A 17,639-nucleotide genomic window follows, 5' to 3' on the forward strand; every position below is an offset into this window, starting at 1 on the left:
TGTGCCCCTGGGCTCTTATAACTGCCATCTGGCTTCTGTACAAATTGTAAATAGCCTTTCACTCCCTGTATCTTAGCCCTGCCACCTTCAGTATTTGAAAGAGAGTATTCCAGTCAACATCATCAAAAGCTCTCTCTAAGTCTACAAATGCTATAAATGTAGGTTTGCCTTTCCTTAACATATCTTCTAAGATATTCCTACATTTCAACGGAACCCAAACTGACATTCCCCAAGGTCGGCTTACATCAGTTTTTCCATTCATCTGTATGGAATTCAAATTAGTACTTTGCAGCTGTGACTTATTAAACTGACAGTTTGGTAAATTTTCAGTGCTCTGTCAAATTCTTCATGCAAAATAATATCTCCTATCTCATCTTCATCTACGTCCTCTTCCATTTCCATAATATTGCCCTCAAGTACATCCCCCTTTTATAGAGCCTCTATAAATTCCTTCCACTTTTCTGCTTTCCCTTCTTTGCTTAGGACTGGTTTTCCATCTGAGTTTTTGATATTCATACATGTGGTTCTCTTTCCTCCAAAGGTCTCTTTAATTTTTCTGTAGGCGGTATCTGTCTTACGCCTAGTGATATGTGCTTCTACATCCTTACACCGTCCTCTAGCCACTCCTGCTTAGCTATTTTGCACTTCCTGTCGATCTCATTTCTGACACATTTGTGTACCTTTTCGCCTGTTTCATGTCCACATTTTTATATTTTCTCCTTTCATCAATTAAATTCAATATCTCTTATGTTACCCAAGGATTTCTACCAGCCCTCAACTTTTTACCTACTTGATCCACTGCTGCCTTCACTATTTCATCTCTCAAAGCTACCCATTCCTCTTCTACCATTTTCATTTCCCCTTTCATTGCTAATTGTTCCCTCTAAAACTCTCTACAACCTCTTGTTCTTTCAGTTTATCCAGATCCCATATCCTTAAATTTCTACCTTTTTGTAGTTTCTTCAGTTTTAACCAACAATTCATAACCAATAAATTGTGGTTAGAGACCATATCTGCCCCTGGAAATGTCTTACAGTGTAAAACCTACTGGTGTCTACAGGCCTCTTCCACGTGTACAACCTTCTTTTATGGTTCTTAAACCAGGTGTTAACTATGATTAAGTTATGTTCTGTGCAAAATTCTGCCAGGTGGCTTCCTCTTGCATTCCTTACCCCCAGCCCATATTCACCTAGAGGTTTTCCTACTATTGCTTTTCCTACTATCGAATTCCAGTCCCCCATGACTATTAAATTGTCATCTCCCTTAACTATCTAAATATTTTTTTTAATTCATTATTAAACCAACTCCTGCATTATCAACATTTGATATAGTATTTATAACCCCGTATTCATCTGACCAGAAGTCTTGTTCCTCCTGGCACCAAACTTCACTAATTCCCAATATATCTATCGTTAGCCTACCCATTTCCCTATTTAAATTTTCTAAGCCACCAGCACGATAAAGGGATCTGGCATTCCACGTTCCAATCTGTAGAATGCGCTTTTTGTTTCTTCGGAAGATTATGTCCTCCTGAGTGCTCCCAACCTGCAGTTCCAAATGGGAGATTATTTTACCACCAGAGTATTTTACCCAAGAGGACGCCATCATCATTTTACCCATACAGTAAAGGTGCATGCCCTCAGGAAAAATTATGGTTGCTGTTTCCCCTTGCTTTCAGCCATTCACAGTACCAGTACAGCAATGCTGTTTTGGTTGATGTTTCAAGGCCAGTTCAGTCAATCATCCAGACTTGCCCCTATAACTACTGAAAAGGCTGCTGATCCTCTTCAGGAACCACACATTTGTCTGGCCTATCAACAGATACCTCTCCATTGTGGTTGCACCTATGGTACAGCTATCAGAAACAGTTACACCAAAAATCACATGCTTTTGATAAATCATCAATGCGCCATAGCATAGAAATGGAATACTTTCATGATATGCAGGTTATAATACAAAAAGCATCAAATACATGGAACCTTTAACTACCAATAAGTTGTTTCCCATTCTTTTATTACAGAAAACTGTACAAAAAAGGGATACATTTTTGATAATCTTCAATTTGTCAGTACTCTGAAACAGCTTGTATTCATACCATGCATGTTATAATATAAAACCCACAGAATACCCCCCTTGATTTAATACATTATTGTGTCTCCTGAAGTCTGCTAGTTAGTACCACATTCCATAGATCATTTGAATGATTCTTCTGTCAAAATGATTTGGAATGAGTCAGTTTACAGGTATATATGATCAGTGTTAACATTAATGAAGACATTATTTTGTAGTCCTTGCCAGTACACTTAAAGACTAGGTTTCTTTCAAGCTAACAATTTTTAAATAGAAATTCATCCATGGAATAGAACAAGTTGTCCAGGAGAAATGATTTTAGGTCAGATTTAAAACTTGCTTTGCTATGTGTCATACTTCTATGGTGTTGGACAAAAGATTAAAACTTTTTGTTGCTGCATATTGAACTTCTTTCTGAGCCACTGATAGCTTTAATAATGGGTAATAAGGTCATTTTTTCCACTACTGTTGTCAGTTTGGATATCACTTCTCTTCTCAAATTGTGATGGATTATTTATAACGAATTCCATTGGCGAATATTTGTACTGTGATGGTGCAGTTTAAATGTCCAAGACCTACCCATACGACCACCAAATATTATTCTTACAGCTCAGTTTCGTGCAATCAATGATTCTTTTTATGTGATGAGTTATCCCTGAAAATTATTCCATAAGGCATTAATGTGTGGAAATATGGAAAATATGTCAGGAAATTAATTCATTTGTTTTCAAGACCAGCAATTATACAAGAGCAAAGTAGATGAGCTTACTTGTTTGAGAAGCTTAGTAATATGCTTCTTCCAGTTCCAGTTTTCATCACTATGTACACTAAAAAATTTGGATCATTCCACACTATTTATTGACTACTGTTCATATATTACATCAACTGTTGGTATAACTTTTATTTATGGAACATAACTGATTATAGTGTTTTTTCTCAAAATTTAGGGATAGTCTACTTCCAGAGAACCACTTAATAATTCTGTGTAAAACATCATGTGTGATAGATTAGCAATGTTACATCTTACTGGCCACATTTCTCTTCCTAATGCAAAAATCTGACCTGGGAGATTCTTCCTTTCATACTTCACAATGTGGGAGAATGTGAAATTCCAAGCTGTGACGTAACTAAACTTGACAGCTCTTAGACCACACTCATTCACATTCCATGGAAGGACACCTTTAGTTGATTGGCTGGATGGTTGGTTTGGGGTACAAAGGGACCAAATTACAGGGTCATTAGTCTCTCTCTCTCTCTCTCTCTCTCTCTCTCTCTCTCTCTCTTTTTTTTTTTGCAAGGCTCAAGGTACAAAAACACCCAATAACACACATATAAAGAAAATGAATGGAACGAACAAAAAACAGGGAAAACATACACCACAAGGAAGAGCAGAAGAAGGTATTAAAACCATAGAGCATATGGTCTAGGTTGGCTGATCACAAAAATAAAACTGGATGAGCCAGCCACCCTGCAACACGTTAAAATCTCCACCCCAAAGACACAAGGTGAGATGAACAACATATAGGGAAAAGACGACCACCAAGACAAACAAATGCAAAGAAAGTGCAACGGAGTTAAAATGGAGGGAGGGTGGCGACCTCAGAGAGAAGGCTAAATGCCCACCCTTAGATGGTACGATAAAAAAAAACATCACGAATAAAACGTAAAACTAAATCTGCTGTTGAGGCATTGTCGCCCAACACCAAAGGTAGGGTGCTGGGACAGTTAAAAGTCCGCCGCAGAGCAGCTAAAAGTGGGCAGTCCAGCAAGATGCAAATGACAGTCATACGTGAGCCACAGTGACACCAAGGTGGGTCCTCGTGACGGAGGAGGTTGCTATGTGTTAGCCACGTAAGGCCAATGCGGAGCCGGCAGAGAACCACAGAGCCCCGGCAAGAGGCGCGCATGGAGGTCTTCCACACATTCGCAGTCTCCTTAAGGGCACGCAGTTTGTTGTACATACTGAGATTATGCCATTCCATCTCCTAATGCTGAAAAACCTTGCAGCATAATAATGATCGCAGGTCAGTGACAGGGATGCCGATCTCCAGAAGTGGTGTCAGTGTAGCCTGTTTGGCCAGCATGTTGGCAAGTTCATCTCCCAGGATTCCGACATGGGCTGGCGTCCACACAAACACCATGGAACGACTGGACTGTTCCAGGGCATAGAAGGACTCCTGGATGGTCGCTACCAAAGGATGGTGGGGGTAGCACTGGTCAACAGCTTGTAGACTGCTCAAGAAGTCAGTACAGAGAAGAAACTACTCGCCAGGGCATGAGTTGATGCACTCAAGAGCATGAGAAATGGCCGCCAGCTCTGAAGTGAAAACACTGGCAAGGAGTGCTGTTCAATATGTCCTCTACGATTATACGGGAAGCCAACGTGACCATCAGCCATCAAACTTTCAGTGTAAACCACTTCATGGTCCCGATACATGTCAAGAATCGAGAGGAAGTGACAGCAGAGAGCTGCGGGGTTAACCAAATCCTTAGGACCATGTGAAAGGTCCAGGGAAAGCTTCAGCCTAGGTGTACACCATGGAGGGGACACCTTTAGTAACTTTCCTTTTGAAGTTTTAATATCCTTTAGCCTGAGGACATCTGTGAAGTAATAATTTGTATACCCAAAAAATAAACACAAGTCTACCCTCTGACAATACTTCAAAATCTTCCATACGTCCTGGATTCTTTGTGATTCTTTGCCTTATTTGACCTTTTGTAGTGAGACATTACCTACCGTTCAACAGCCAAGAGAACAAAGACATTGTAATGGGCAGGGGATGGAGAGGGGAACACCAACGAGACTGCTGAGTCAGTTAATTAGGAATACTTTAATTTACATGATAAAGTCACTACCTTTAGAATCTTTTGATATTTCACTGTTAGCTGGTTCAGAAACCATTTTCCAATCAATTGCTTCATTCACGTTTGCTTCAGCTGGTTGAGAATAGGATTATGGCTCTCAATGATTAAGTTATTAGAATCCATACATAATTTCCCTGGCAAGTGTGGCCAAGGAACACAAAATATATCAGGATACATGTGAAAATAAACAGTACATATTCTCATGCCATCTCTCTCTCTCTCTCTCTCTCTCTCTCTCTCTCTCTCTCTCTCTCTGCATCCCTTCTTTCCTATCCCTGAACAAAAATTATATGTAAGCATAAATAAGAATAAAAGTATAATTATTTTGGAACAAAATGCTTCTTAAAGCAAATATGTTACAACTGGCATGTCAGTTTCCAGACTTACTAAAGAGATGGATGTACATTGTAATTTAACTCAGCCCTGGATGCGAAACCAACATTAAAACAGTAGATATACAGCACATTGTCAAATATGTTGCACATCCATTCTGGGTACTTTCTTTACAGAGTTATTCCACACAGTAAGAGGACTAAAAATGGAAATCAAAGTGGATGATCATGCTGAGGAGAAAAAGCAGTGAGTGCTCACAAGTAAATTACATACACCTCAGTCTGTGTGATATGATGTCACTTTGTGTGTGTGTGGGGGGGGGGGGGGGGGGGGGGCGGCACGATCTTGCGCATGCGCGAGCACACACATTTTATTGTCTGAAAACAAATATAACTGGGGAGTAAGGCTCACATTGCAATTTTTGAGCAGAGGATGGGAAGATGATGATAAATAAAAAATCAGCTGAACTCAAACAACTGGAACAGTTTCAACCAAACTTAGTAAATTTATGTAAGTCTTGCTAGCCATAAAAAAATAATAAATCCCTGTAGGAATAAGCCATACATTGCAATTCTCAAGGTGGTGGTGCAGGAGACGAATAGGACAATACTCTCATAATCAATTAAAAATAGAAGGCAAGCCCTCTATCAAATCAAAGATGACTTTGTTAATAAAGAGCAAAATACTAAAAATAGTAAGTGAGAGTTTGGCCTTCTCATCTGAGAAGAAAGTGTTAAGTTAAAGGATAGTGTCTTATATGAAGGCAGATCAAAGCAACTTTAACTAGCCTCTGTGGATAGACCAAGATATGTCACAGTTTCTCAAGGCCCTTTTCACATCTCATCTGCTCCACTGCCTTCCGAATACTGGGTTGTACACAATGCTTTTGTTATACTTTGATCAGAACAACAATGCTCCTGACAGTTGTTTATAAGGTCAGCTACCCCAGCAACAACAGCCAGAGCACGAGTTTGATCATACCATCTGCCTTGCGCCCAACTATTATATCACTCTGCTATCTCTATTCTTCCATGATTTATTTCTCAAGTGGCGCATTTCTCCTGGGGTATTTGGTAGCCAACTGTGAAATCCCTTCGGAAAGTGATAAGGCTGTTATGACCCAGCAAAGTGAACTCAATACTGCATGTTAATGGGGAACATACACAGTACAGAACCACAGAGTTGTTGCTACCAGAGCCAGGTAGTCCTTTCGTTTAACAACAAAACAACCATCCCTCATCAATGCTCAACTGTCGTTATTCTGATCCAGGTAAAGGTATACATACCCTCATATCATCGACAGAGAAACAAAGACGGAAGACTAAAGAATCTCCTAGCCAAGATCCATCAGTGCAGAGAGTCTTAAATTTCTTTTATTTCCTTTCATCTTCATCATCATCATCATCATCATCCTCATCATCCTCCTCCTCCTCCTCCTCCTCCTCCTCCTCCAGCAATGTGGGGAAGTAGTAGTATACGAGATCATATTACTCTTGTACATATGTGTTAGGGAAACAATTTTTTTAAAGCAGAGATAGTCTTTAAGACAACACTAGCATCAATGATTCACAACTTAAGCTGGTGATTCATGAGCATATAATCATGTTTACCTCCCACATCCGAGTGAGTATGTTTAACCACCTACCTCAAGGGATATGCTGTAAGCATTAAGACAGGAGAGTCTGGTTACAATTGCAGCAGATCCGTGCTTTGGTACCTTAATTTCTGTTTACATTTCAAGGATAAAAGGCTTTCACAAAGTCGTTGATCATGTGAATAGTTTATGAAGGCAGAAGGAGAATGAATTTTGAGACATTTCTGGGGGCCATGCCACAATCCTCATAATGTGTTTCACCTTTTTATATCACTTAGCATCAAAGATGACGATTAAAAAGGATTGAGGCAAATATTTCCAATTTTTTAAGTCAGACAAACCTATACTAGCACAATAAAGAACATTGGAACATCAAAAAACTATGTAAATTAGAACGCAGTGGTATGGGCATTGTTGATTCATAATATTGCATATTTTGTGGCGTTTTCACCTTCCCACCTGCTTAGTGTCCTACTGAGTAGACACAGAGTTTGTTGATGATGATATTATGTTGGTTGCCCACAAAGTAACGCACCGCATTTTTTTTCTCAGCTGAAAACAATGTACAACATTACATATGTATTATTTGAAGTCTCCTGAGAGAGCGCGCCAAGTTTCCGTCACTTCCGACAAATAGCGTACCACCAGAACAGTTTCAAAATGGCATCTGTAGATGATGTACGTTACAAGCAACATGCTGTCACTGAATTTATCACTGCAGAGAAAGAAACTGTGGTGAATATTCACAAACGCTTGTGTAAAGTCTGTGGAGCATCTGCTGTCAACAGAAGTACAGTCAGTCACTGGGCACGGAGGGTAAGGTCATCAGAGAGCAGTCTGGCAGAACTCCACAATTTGCAGCAGTCAAGGAGACCATCCATAGCTGTCATAGCTGTCACACCTGACAGCCCTGACCTAGCCCCCTCAGACTTCCACCTGTTTCGGGCATTAAAGGTCGCCATTTGTGGATGACATTTTGAGAACAATGAGGAGGTGATTCAAACAGTGAAACACGGGCTCCGCCACCAGAACAAGTACTGGTACCAACAGGGCATACACGCCTTTGTTTTGCGCTGGAAGAATGCACCAGAACAGAATGGAGATAACGTGAAAAAAATGGGGTGTCTAGATAAAACATCATTTTTTCGTGTGTCAAAGAAAGGAAAATCCAGGATGGAATGTAACAATACCAGAGAAGGAAAGTTGCTACTCACCATATAGAGGAGATGCTGAGTCGCGATAGACACATCAAAAAGATTCACACAATTATAGCTTTCGGCCATTGAGGCCTTTGTCAGCAGTGACAAACACACACACACACACACACACACACACACACACTACAATCAGTGTGGTTTCAGATCTGAGACTGCAGACGTGTGTGCAAATTTTGTGTGTGTGTGTGTGTGTGTGTGTGTGTGTGTGTGTGTGTGTGTTTGTCTACTGCTGACAAAGGCCTCAATGGCCGAAAGCTATAATTGTGTGAATATTTTTGTTGTGCCTATCGCGACTCAGCATCTCCGCTACATACTGAGTAGCAACTTCCCTTCTCTGGTATTGTTACATTTTTTCATGTTTGTAATTCTCATTATGTTCCATAAAGAACTGTTGAATAACAAAAATATGGTGCATTACTTTCTGGGCAACCCTTGTAAAATAAATAACTAAAACACACACCACTCCCACTCCTCTACAGCACAGTCAGCAAACGAAGATCCCTGATAATTGCAGAGGACATGGTGCAGCTGCTTCTTGCGTCTACCTCAGTCATGTCACGTGATTTTGTATATCTGTCTGTGACAACGTCTCAGTATTGTCACAGCTTTATTGTTTTTGCTTGCAGCTATTTGCACTTTGCAGTTGAAAGCTGGTGACAGTGCTGTCTGCTGTCAGGGATCTTCTTTCACTGTCTCTACTAGAGCTGAAAAATATACAAGTTTCCTACCTGACATGGAACTAATACCACCAACATCATCATCCTCATCATTGACATGTTCAGATTTTTTTATCTTTTTCTCTTTCACTTCCTTTGGTTTAGAATCAGACGATTTATGGTGCTTGTGTGAAGTGTTGGTTTTTGATGCACTATCTGTTTTCTCCTTTGTCTTTTTTTTGGAATCTGTTTTTGATGAATTGCTGTCCTTTAAAACACTATCAGTTTTTTGTTTCACATTTTCACTTTTTTCCTTCCTCAGTTCACCTGTATTATTACTGACTTTATGTTTATTATTTTTATGTTCATGTTTATGATCTTTATGCTTTGAATGTTTTTCTTTGCTGTCACTAGCACCTGTCCTTTCATTTACCTTGTCACTATCACTCTTTCTACTATGTTTATCACTACTGTGGACCTTCTTTTCTTTATGTTTATCATGTTTTCGGTGTGACTCTTTGTGATGTTTGTGATGGTGGCTACTACTTGAACTGCTGCTGTGCTGCTTTGAATGTGATCCATGCTCTGGAGCCAATAACGTGCTGTCACGGTCGCTGACATCATTACTGTCATCGTCGTCATCATTATCACCACCACCTTCTTCCTCCTCCTGTTCTTCATCTGTATAACGTTCTGCATTAATTGCTTCAGTCACTCGCTCGTCAATGAGCATTTCTTGTGATTCTGAGCCTTCATTCGAAAGGTTTTCATTCTCACTATCATACTTTTTTCTTTTTTCATCACGTCTGTGATTTTTGCTTGAGTCTCTCTTCCTCTTGTGTGAATGTCTCTCTCTTGTGTTGTTTGAATCTTGAGTTTTATGACTGTCCTTATGTTTTTTTTCGCTGCTGTTTACATCCCTGTGTGTTTTGTCCTTGAGTGACTTATATTCATGTCTACTACTTTCTGTCTTGTGGTTCTCATCCTTCCTGCTTTTACTGTGAATCTCTTTGTGACTATGTCTACTGTTCTCCTTTACCAAAACAGTGTAACCTCCACTATCACCACCATCCTCCTCTTCTTCTTCTTCTTCTTCTTCTTCTTCTTCTTCTTCTTCTTCTTCTTCTTCTTCTTCATCTATAGCATTTGTTTCATCAATTTGTTCAGTGTGCATCTCAGTTCCAGTTTCATCTCCAGCTTCTTCTCCATCATCATCACTGGACTCTTCTTCAGCAACCATCTGCTTCCATTTCATCACAGTATACTTTGCGGCTTCTCCAACTTGCCCCTCATATTTCCTTAATGCATTTACAGTACGGCCAACACCAGTTTCCTTAAGAAGCTGAACCGTTATTGGTAGGCGACATAGTTTATTGATGCAGTGCAACATCTGTAACAAAACATATATTGCATAAAATACTTTTAAACAGAAGTTGAATGATAAGATTACACTTCAAGAAAATATATGTGTAAAGTAAAATGCTACACGTGTGTGTGTTTTAAACTTTATATTTCCATAAAGCTGAAAGAATCACATGTAACAGTAATCAGAAACAAATGGTTAAAAATAACTTAGGGAAAGTCATACATCTCAAAAGGCATCTCTGCAACTCATATCTTTAACTGAATTTTGGGATTTAAAAAAGTTAATGAGTTAATTTCCCAATGAGGATGTGGTCATTACATAAGGAACACTTCGTGCATAGAACAAAGATGAGAAAGGCAACTGGTAGAGGCCTATTTGACAGAAACCATTTGGTAAACATTTGTACTGATGGGTCAACGGAAGTGTCCGATTCCACACATCTGCTTTTTTTTTACCCATGACATAAGTGTGTGTGTGTGTGTGTGTGTGTGTGTGTGTGTGTGTGTGTGTGTGTGTGTGTGTGCGCTTTGGATTTTGTTTTTCATAGTTTTAGATGTTGGTTTTTTCGTATGAGCAGTTATAGTTGACCTATATAGGTCAAAGGAAGTGTCTGATTCCTGTAGATTTTGTAATTATCTTTTTTGTTTGTCATCTTGTGTGTTTTGGGATTGTGGTTCTTTTTTTATTGTTATATTTAGTTTGTCCCCTCCCTAAAACCCCCAATTTCCCACGGTTGTCCCGTTAGTTTGATTGTATTTTTGGAGGGAGATGTTATTGTCTTATTTATATGTATTTTCGCGTTTGTTGCTGTGTGTATGTAGTGATATCACAGACGTCATATTGTAGGTGCTTAGAATAGCCATTTCCGCCATACTGATGACATCATGGATCACAGCAGATGGGTGGAATCTGACACTTCAGTATTCCCGTAATGATTTATAGACATTATATACAGGGTGTTTCAAAAATGACCGGTATATTTGAAACGGCAATAAAAACTAAACGAGCAGCGATAGAAATACACCGTTTGTTGCAATATGCTTGGGACAACAGTACATTTTCAGGCGGACAAACTTTCGAAATTACAGTAGTTACAATTTCCAACAACAGATGGCGCTGCAAGTGATGTGAAAGATATAGAAGACAATGCAGTCTGTGGGTGCGCCGTTCTGTACGTCGTCTTTCTGCTGTAAGCGTGTGCTGTTCACAACGTGCAAGTGTGCTGTAGACAACATGGTTTATTCCTTAGAACAGAGGATTTTTCTGGTGTTGGAATTCCACCGCCTAGAACACAGTGTTGTTGCAATAAGACGAAGTTTTCAACGGAGGTTTAATGTCACCAAAGGACCGAAAAGCGATACAATGAAGGATCTGTTTGAAAAATTTCAACGGACTGGGAACGTGACGGATGAACGTGCTGGAAAGGTAGGGCGACCGCGTACGGCAACCACAGAGGGCAACGCGCAGCTAGTGCAGCAGGTGATCCAACAGCGGCCTCGGGTTTCCGTTCGCCGTGTTGCAGCTGCGGTCCAAATGACGCCAATGTCCACGTATCGTCTCATGCGCCAGAGTTTACACCTCTATCCATACAAAATTCAAACGCGGCAACCCCTCAGCGCCGCTACCATTGCTGCACGAGAGACATTCGCTAACGATATAGTGCACAGGATTGATGACAGCGATATGCATGTGGGCAGCATTTGGTTTACTGACGAAGCTTATTTTTACCTGGACGGCTTCGTCAATAAACAGAACTGGCGCATATGGGGAACCAAAAAGCCCCATGTTGCAGTCCCATCATCCCTGCACCCTCAAAAAGTACTGGTCTGGGCCGCCATTTCTTCCAAAGGAATCATTGGCCCATTTTTCAGAACCGAAACGATTACTGCATCACGCTATCTGGACATTCTTTGTGAATTTGTGGCGGTACAAACTGCCTTAGACGACACTGTGACATCGCACGGCCGACGTCTTTAATTTCCTGAATGAATATTGCGATGATCGTGTGATTGCTTTGGGCTATCCGAAACATACAGGCGGCGGCGTGGATTGGCCTCCCTATTCGCCAGACATGAACCCCTGTGACTTCTTTCTGTGGGGACACTTGAAAGACCAGGTGTATCGCCAGAATCCAGAAACAATTGAACAGCTGAAGCAGTACATCTCATCTGCATGTGAAGCCATTCCGCCAGACACGTTGTCAAAGGTTTCGGGTAATTTCATTCAGAGACTACGCCATATTATTGCTACGCATGGTGGATATGTGGAAAATATCGTACTATAGTGTTTCCCAGACCGCAGCGCCATCTGTTGTTGAAAATTGTAACTACAGTAATTTCGAAAGTTTGTCTGCCTGAAAATGTACTGTTGTCCCAAGCATATAGCGACAAACGGTGTATTTCTATCGCTGCTCGTTTAGTTTTTATTGCCGTTTCAAATATACCGGTCATTTTTGAAACACCCTGTACATAAGCCCACATATCCAATTCACACACACCTCTATAAGACTTCCCATCATATACATCCAACAACATATTTGTGTGTTGGAGTTACTGATAAATGGAAGTAAGTACCACTATAAGATAACAGTCAGAGATGCTAATATGAAAGTAAGACAAAAACTACAAAATGATGCTTTGATGTGAAACTTCAGTTTTGATATAAAAAACAACAAGAGCTCTTACATTAGTGGAATATGTTTGCCTGTAACACAGTTTTTCAGTAAAAAAAGAAATCAAAAATGAGCTTGGCAAAGGCAAAATACCTAAATTAAAATTATTCACATCTCATTAAACAACAGCTAAATTATACAGGATGTAGCATTCCTAAACCACTTTTGAGCTGTAATCAGTCATAGACTCACAAGATGCACAGTAAAAATGGATACTAAGCTAGAAATAAACCATACCACAGACAGGCTGGCAGAAATGTGGATTATGACAATTATTTAACAGAACGGTTTGCTAGATTAAATTAAGAAAAGAGTTCAAATTCTTTGAAATATGAGATGGAAGAGGCATGGGGGAAGCGGGGGTGGGATATTATTTAACAAAACTACTTACATTGACAGTAAAATACTTTGCAGGTATGAAGAAAGCAAACAGAAAAGAAAATCTGAAATAGATTAAAGAATGGGCCATGAAAATAGGAAAACAATAGAATACACTGAATTAATGTGATCCAAGTGACTTCAAGAGCATATGAGGAATAAAATTAAAAAAATAGGTAACAGAAACAGCAAAAACAAAAGAGGTACAAAGAAAATAAGAAAGTAACCTGCAATGGGCAAACACCACACTTCATCAGTTAAGACAGCAAACAGCATAGTAAACAACCACAAAGAAAAAACTGTACAATCATTTATATAAATGATTTGTCCAATATGATGACAAGTACTGTAGTTCCATATCAAATGCAGATGACACCGCCTTTGTTACAGTTGATAGGGCCTTGGACACACTCCAACAGAAAAAAAAGTGCAGAACAATGCTGAATATCCTGTATATGGTTTCGAGCAAATGAATTACAAACTAACCACTCTAAAACTATAAATATTCTTTTCAGCCTACATAACAACTGTAGTGCCTCAACTAAGGTTCTTGGCATTCATATTGATCAAAAATTAATTTGAGAAACTGACACTAAATGTGTATGCAAAAAGTTAGCCAGAGTTACCTATATGCTAATTAATTAAACTTAGGACTTGAGTGACAGACCAGATACTGCTGAACTCCTATTATGACTTTTTTCACAGCACTCTCACATAAGCAGTACTGTTATAGCACAATTCCTCTGGAGTAAAAAGAATTTTTATTTTGTAAATAAAGGTCATTACAGGCACTGCTGGAGTAAGAAACCATGTATCATGTAGATAATACATTGAAGAGCTCAAAATACTGACAGCTGCATCGCTGTTTATTCTCAGCTGCTTGGTGCATATGACAGAAAACAAAGATAGCCATAAACTTCAAGAGTCTATACATAACATGTCAAAAGCAGATGATGGACATACCAATTACTAAACTTTAAAAAAAATAGTTACACATGCATAGGGATACAGTTATTTAAAATGTTACCATTTACAGCACAGTGTATCACTGAACATCTTCAGAAATATTACGGAAAGGTGACTTGAACAAAAATCCTTCTACACAATAGAATAATTTAAAATACATAATAAAAAAGATGTACACTTCTAAAGGTGCTGTATGATATGACAACTATATCACTTTAGCTTTTCAAAAATGTTATTGTATTGTACTGTTTTGCTTTATTTTCACAATACATTTATATTCACTGATTAACATATATCAAGCATATCTCATTTATATTTGTTAAAATGTTTCTCATTATGTATACTGTGTTATACATACTGTTTCTCTTTTTGTCATTCAGCATGACACATTTATACTCAATGATTACTAAACTTATCCAATATGATGTTAAAAATATACGACTTATTATGCACCTATGCACTGTATGTAATCAACCAAAGAATTCTTTAAAGTCTGAACAGTTCAAGAGATGCATTATGACAACAAACAGTGAATAGTGAGAGCAACAGCAGATGACGCGCATAAAGCCAACACAAGTAAGAAGAATGGAAAAGCACCTAAGGTATTGTTTCAATAGATATGCTGGAAGATAAGTAATATTAAATGAGCTTGTAAAGTACCTCACAGAATGGCAGGGAAAGGAGACAATTTCCCAAAATGGAAATCCGGTGTACCTGTTCTACTTCACAAGAAAGGGGAATTGCCAGACATAAAAGTAAAAAACATCCATCAGCCTTCTTTCCACAGTGTACAAAATATTTGCTCAACTCACCACCAACTGCATAAAAAACAGCATTGGATTTTATTCAACTGAAGAAAATATATAATTTAAAAATGAATACAACACAATGGATCACTTGCAAGCCACACTAAAATTATGAAATGAAGTAATGAACGTCAATTAAATGCTTGTTGAACTTCATGTACTACATTTCAACAAAATCTAGTAATAGTACTTCATAAACAAGGCACTGGTTGAACCGAAGTCATTATTGTAAAGATTTTACATGTGAATGATACAACTTCCGTTATACTTTATTAGGTTAATAAGATGTGCAGGACTGAAAGAGACCGGCAAATAGATTTCAGATCATCAGAACTACTTTCTAAGGGAAGTTTACAGATTCTGAAACTGGGTAAATGAGCAGCAAATGTGGGGTCTAGTGTAGCAGGGGATACAACCCGTCGGCTTTGGACAATGACGTCACAAGTCGCCAGATAGCAGTTTACCATTTTCGCTTTTGCCGTTATGTTTCAGTTTCGTTTTTTTACTGATTGCTTAATAAAGTGGATCTGTTTATTCTATCTCGTGAGATTTTTTTTTAAAAAGCCAAAAAACACTTATCAGCCACTAAAGGGAGCTACAACACTAAGAAGAATCGCTTCTCGATTGGCGACTTGTGACGTCAATGTCCAAAGCCGACGGGTTGTATCCCCTGCTACACTAGTCCCCAAATGTGTCTTAATGAAGCATGTTGATCCATCTATGTTTTGTTGATGGCCATCATTCTACTTACCCAAAGATGGTGAAAAAGACATTAAAAATAACACAGGAGTAACAGGGAAATGTATAGAAGCAGTCCATAACATACGGTAATGCGTACAGGAGATCTTTATCCAAAACTAACATGTAATGGGGCTACTGGTCGTGGTTGTGGTGTTGGCTTTGTTTATCATTTCTGCTACACTACAGTCAACAACTACAGGAATACTGGGAGGATGGTGAGGTAACAAAGTGCGCATTTTTATTACTTGAAATTCTGTGTAACATGCATGCAATGGCAAATAATTTTCTTTTAAATTGAAGCGTTTATATTCTTTTCGCATTACCAACCTAAATGAAACAATTACGTGAAAAACTTTAAAGAGTAGTACAGATGGGCAAAATAAAATGTACACAAAATTAAATTCAAATACACCACCATGTGCGATACACTATACTAGAAAAACAATCCTCCTACATGACAGTGTTTATGTTTTTTTATTTTTTCTGTGAGGTAAAGATGGTGAACATAATTTCAGGAAATAGGTTTGAGGCTATGATTTAATTTTTGTGTTAGTAAAGTGTACATTATTCCACGGCTACAAATGATTTGACACTGCACGATTCCGGACGTGTCTTATTTTAACATTGTGCTGGTTCATTCATGTAACAACGAAAAACAAGTCACGGATCTTGAGTAAATGGTGTCAAGGAAATCATTGGGGGGCCTACTACGAGAAACTCGTACTGCAAGCAGTGTCTGTTACCAACGCGTATTAAACGTGAAAGGAACATAATTTCCGAAATGTTTTTTCAACAGGAGATATGATATACAAAGTTTGCGTCCTGCAGTTCTTAATATGTGTTATTCTCACCCTTTCCTCATCTTCCTGGCATTTTTCTATGCTGCGTTGGTAATGTCGAATGACATCGACAACCGACATTTTGTTGTAACATCTGTTTCCTTACGAGGTCAAAGTTAACTGTTTTTTGTTTCGAAGTACGACTTGACAGTCATACATTCGTCATTCTCGCGATACAGATCGTGACCATCTACTCCATTAGGGATACATGAGAATATATATATTTTTATGACGACGGTATTTTCCTCTACTTTTCTGCCATAACCTTATCAAATCAGACCACGGCACAGATTTCTCCAAACATAGTTGACTCCATAGACGCTCCAAATGCATAGCCAAAGGTGATCTTAACTCATAGATGTTCACATTTTCCACCCCGTTCGCACGCAGTAGAACAGGAAATAAATACTGTCCACAGTTCGGTACCGCAGTTATCGTACTCATCGAGTCTCAGTTCATTATTAGTTACCAACACCAGTAAGCCGGCGACTCTTTAAAGAGTCGAAGTCTCACGTTTATAAAAGGTTTGAAATTATGTTTAAAGTTTGTTGGAAGTCGCTAACTATTCTCACTATGAAACACTGGATGACCAGAATGAGTGTAATTTGCGATCCATTTTAAGCAAAGGATATTTTTTCACGCATTTGAGTATTATGACGTCCCATCCTCTGAACTTGCTGTCCCAAGAGTCTTGTCTGTGTATCGTACAATGATATAAATTTCCAAGTACATTCAGAGGTATATGTGGATACAATATTTAAAAAGTGTTGTGAAGTGCATTGGTAGCTGCAACAAGCAGAAGATGTGCTTTGTTGGCGCTGCACATTTTAGCGATTTTGATCGGCATAAACTTTCGCTGCAGCGTTCCTCGTCGGCACGCTAGTGTACAAGTGTGTACAGAATCACCTAATTTAAAAACACGTGAAATAAGCACGTTTATTTATATATAAAACATAACTTAGGAATTTTCCCTTGCGCGAGCCCGCGTGTACAAAATGGTGTGCCGATTTAAAATTCTAAATTTGCATACCCGCATGTATTGTGATTTACTGTGAAATTTCGCACATTCACGAGTGCCGCAATAAACGAGGACTATTATCGTCAATCTTATTCTTAAACTAAATGGTGCTCTTTTAA

The 17,639-nt window shown here is 38.8% G+C and overlaps 1 protein-coding gene across 4 annotated transcripts in view; it reads right to left on the bottom strand.

The window, feature by feature from the left end:
* The window catches only part of LOC124776250 (transcription elongation factor B polypeptide 3), a 162,401-nt gene extending 145,591 nt beyond the window's left edge, over window positions 1–16,810 (bottom strand). For 2 of the 4 annotated variants that reach the window (XM_047251117.1, XM_047251120.1), the window contains exons 1-2: window positions 16,515–16,810; window positions 8,808–10,125 (exon numbers count right to left, since the gene is read on the bottom strand). In XM_047251117.1, coding sequence (XP_047107073.1) covers window positions 8,808–10,125; window positions 16,515–16,583 — 1,387 coding nt within the window. In that variant the 5' untranslated portion in view covers window positions 16,584–16,810. The remainder of the gene's footprint in view (window positions 1–8,807; window positions 10,126–16,514) is intronic. The other 2 variants (XM_047251119.1, XM_047251118.1) reach the window with 2 other exon arrangements.
* Window positions 16,811–17,639: the final 829 nt, after the last annotated feature.

Source organism: Schistocerca piceifrons, chromosome 2 (assembly GCF_021461385.2).
Source record: "Schistocerca piceifrons isolate TAMUIC-IGC-003096 chromosome 2, iqSchPice1.1, whole genome shotgun sequence".
In the NCBI taxonomy this organism is placed as follows: Eukaryota; Metazoa; Arthropoda; class Insecta; order Orthoptera; family Acrididae; genus Schistocerca; species Schistocerca piceifrons.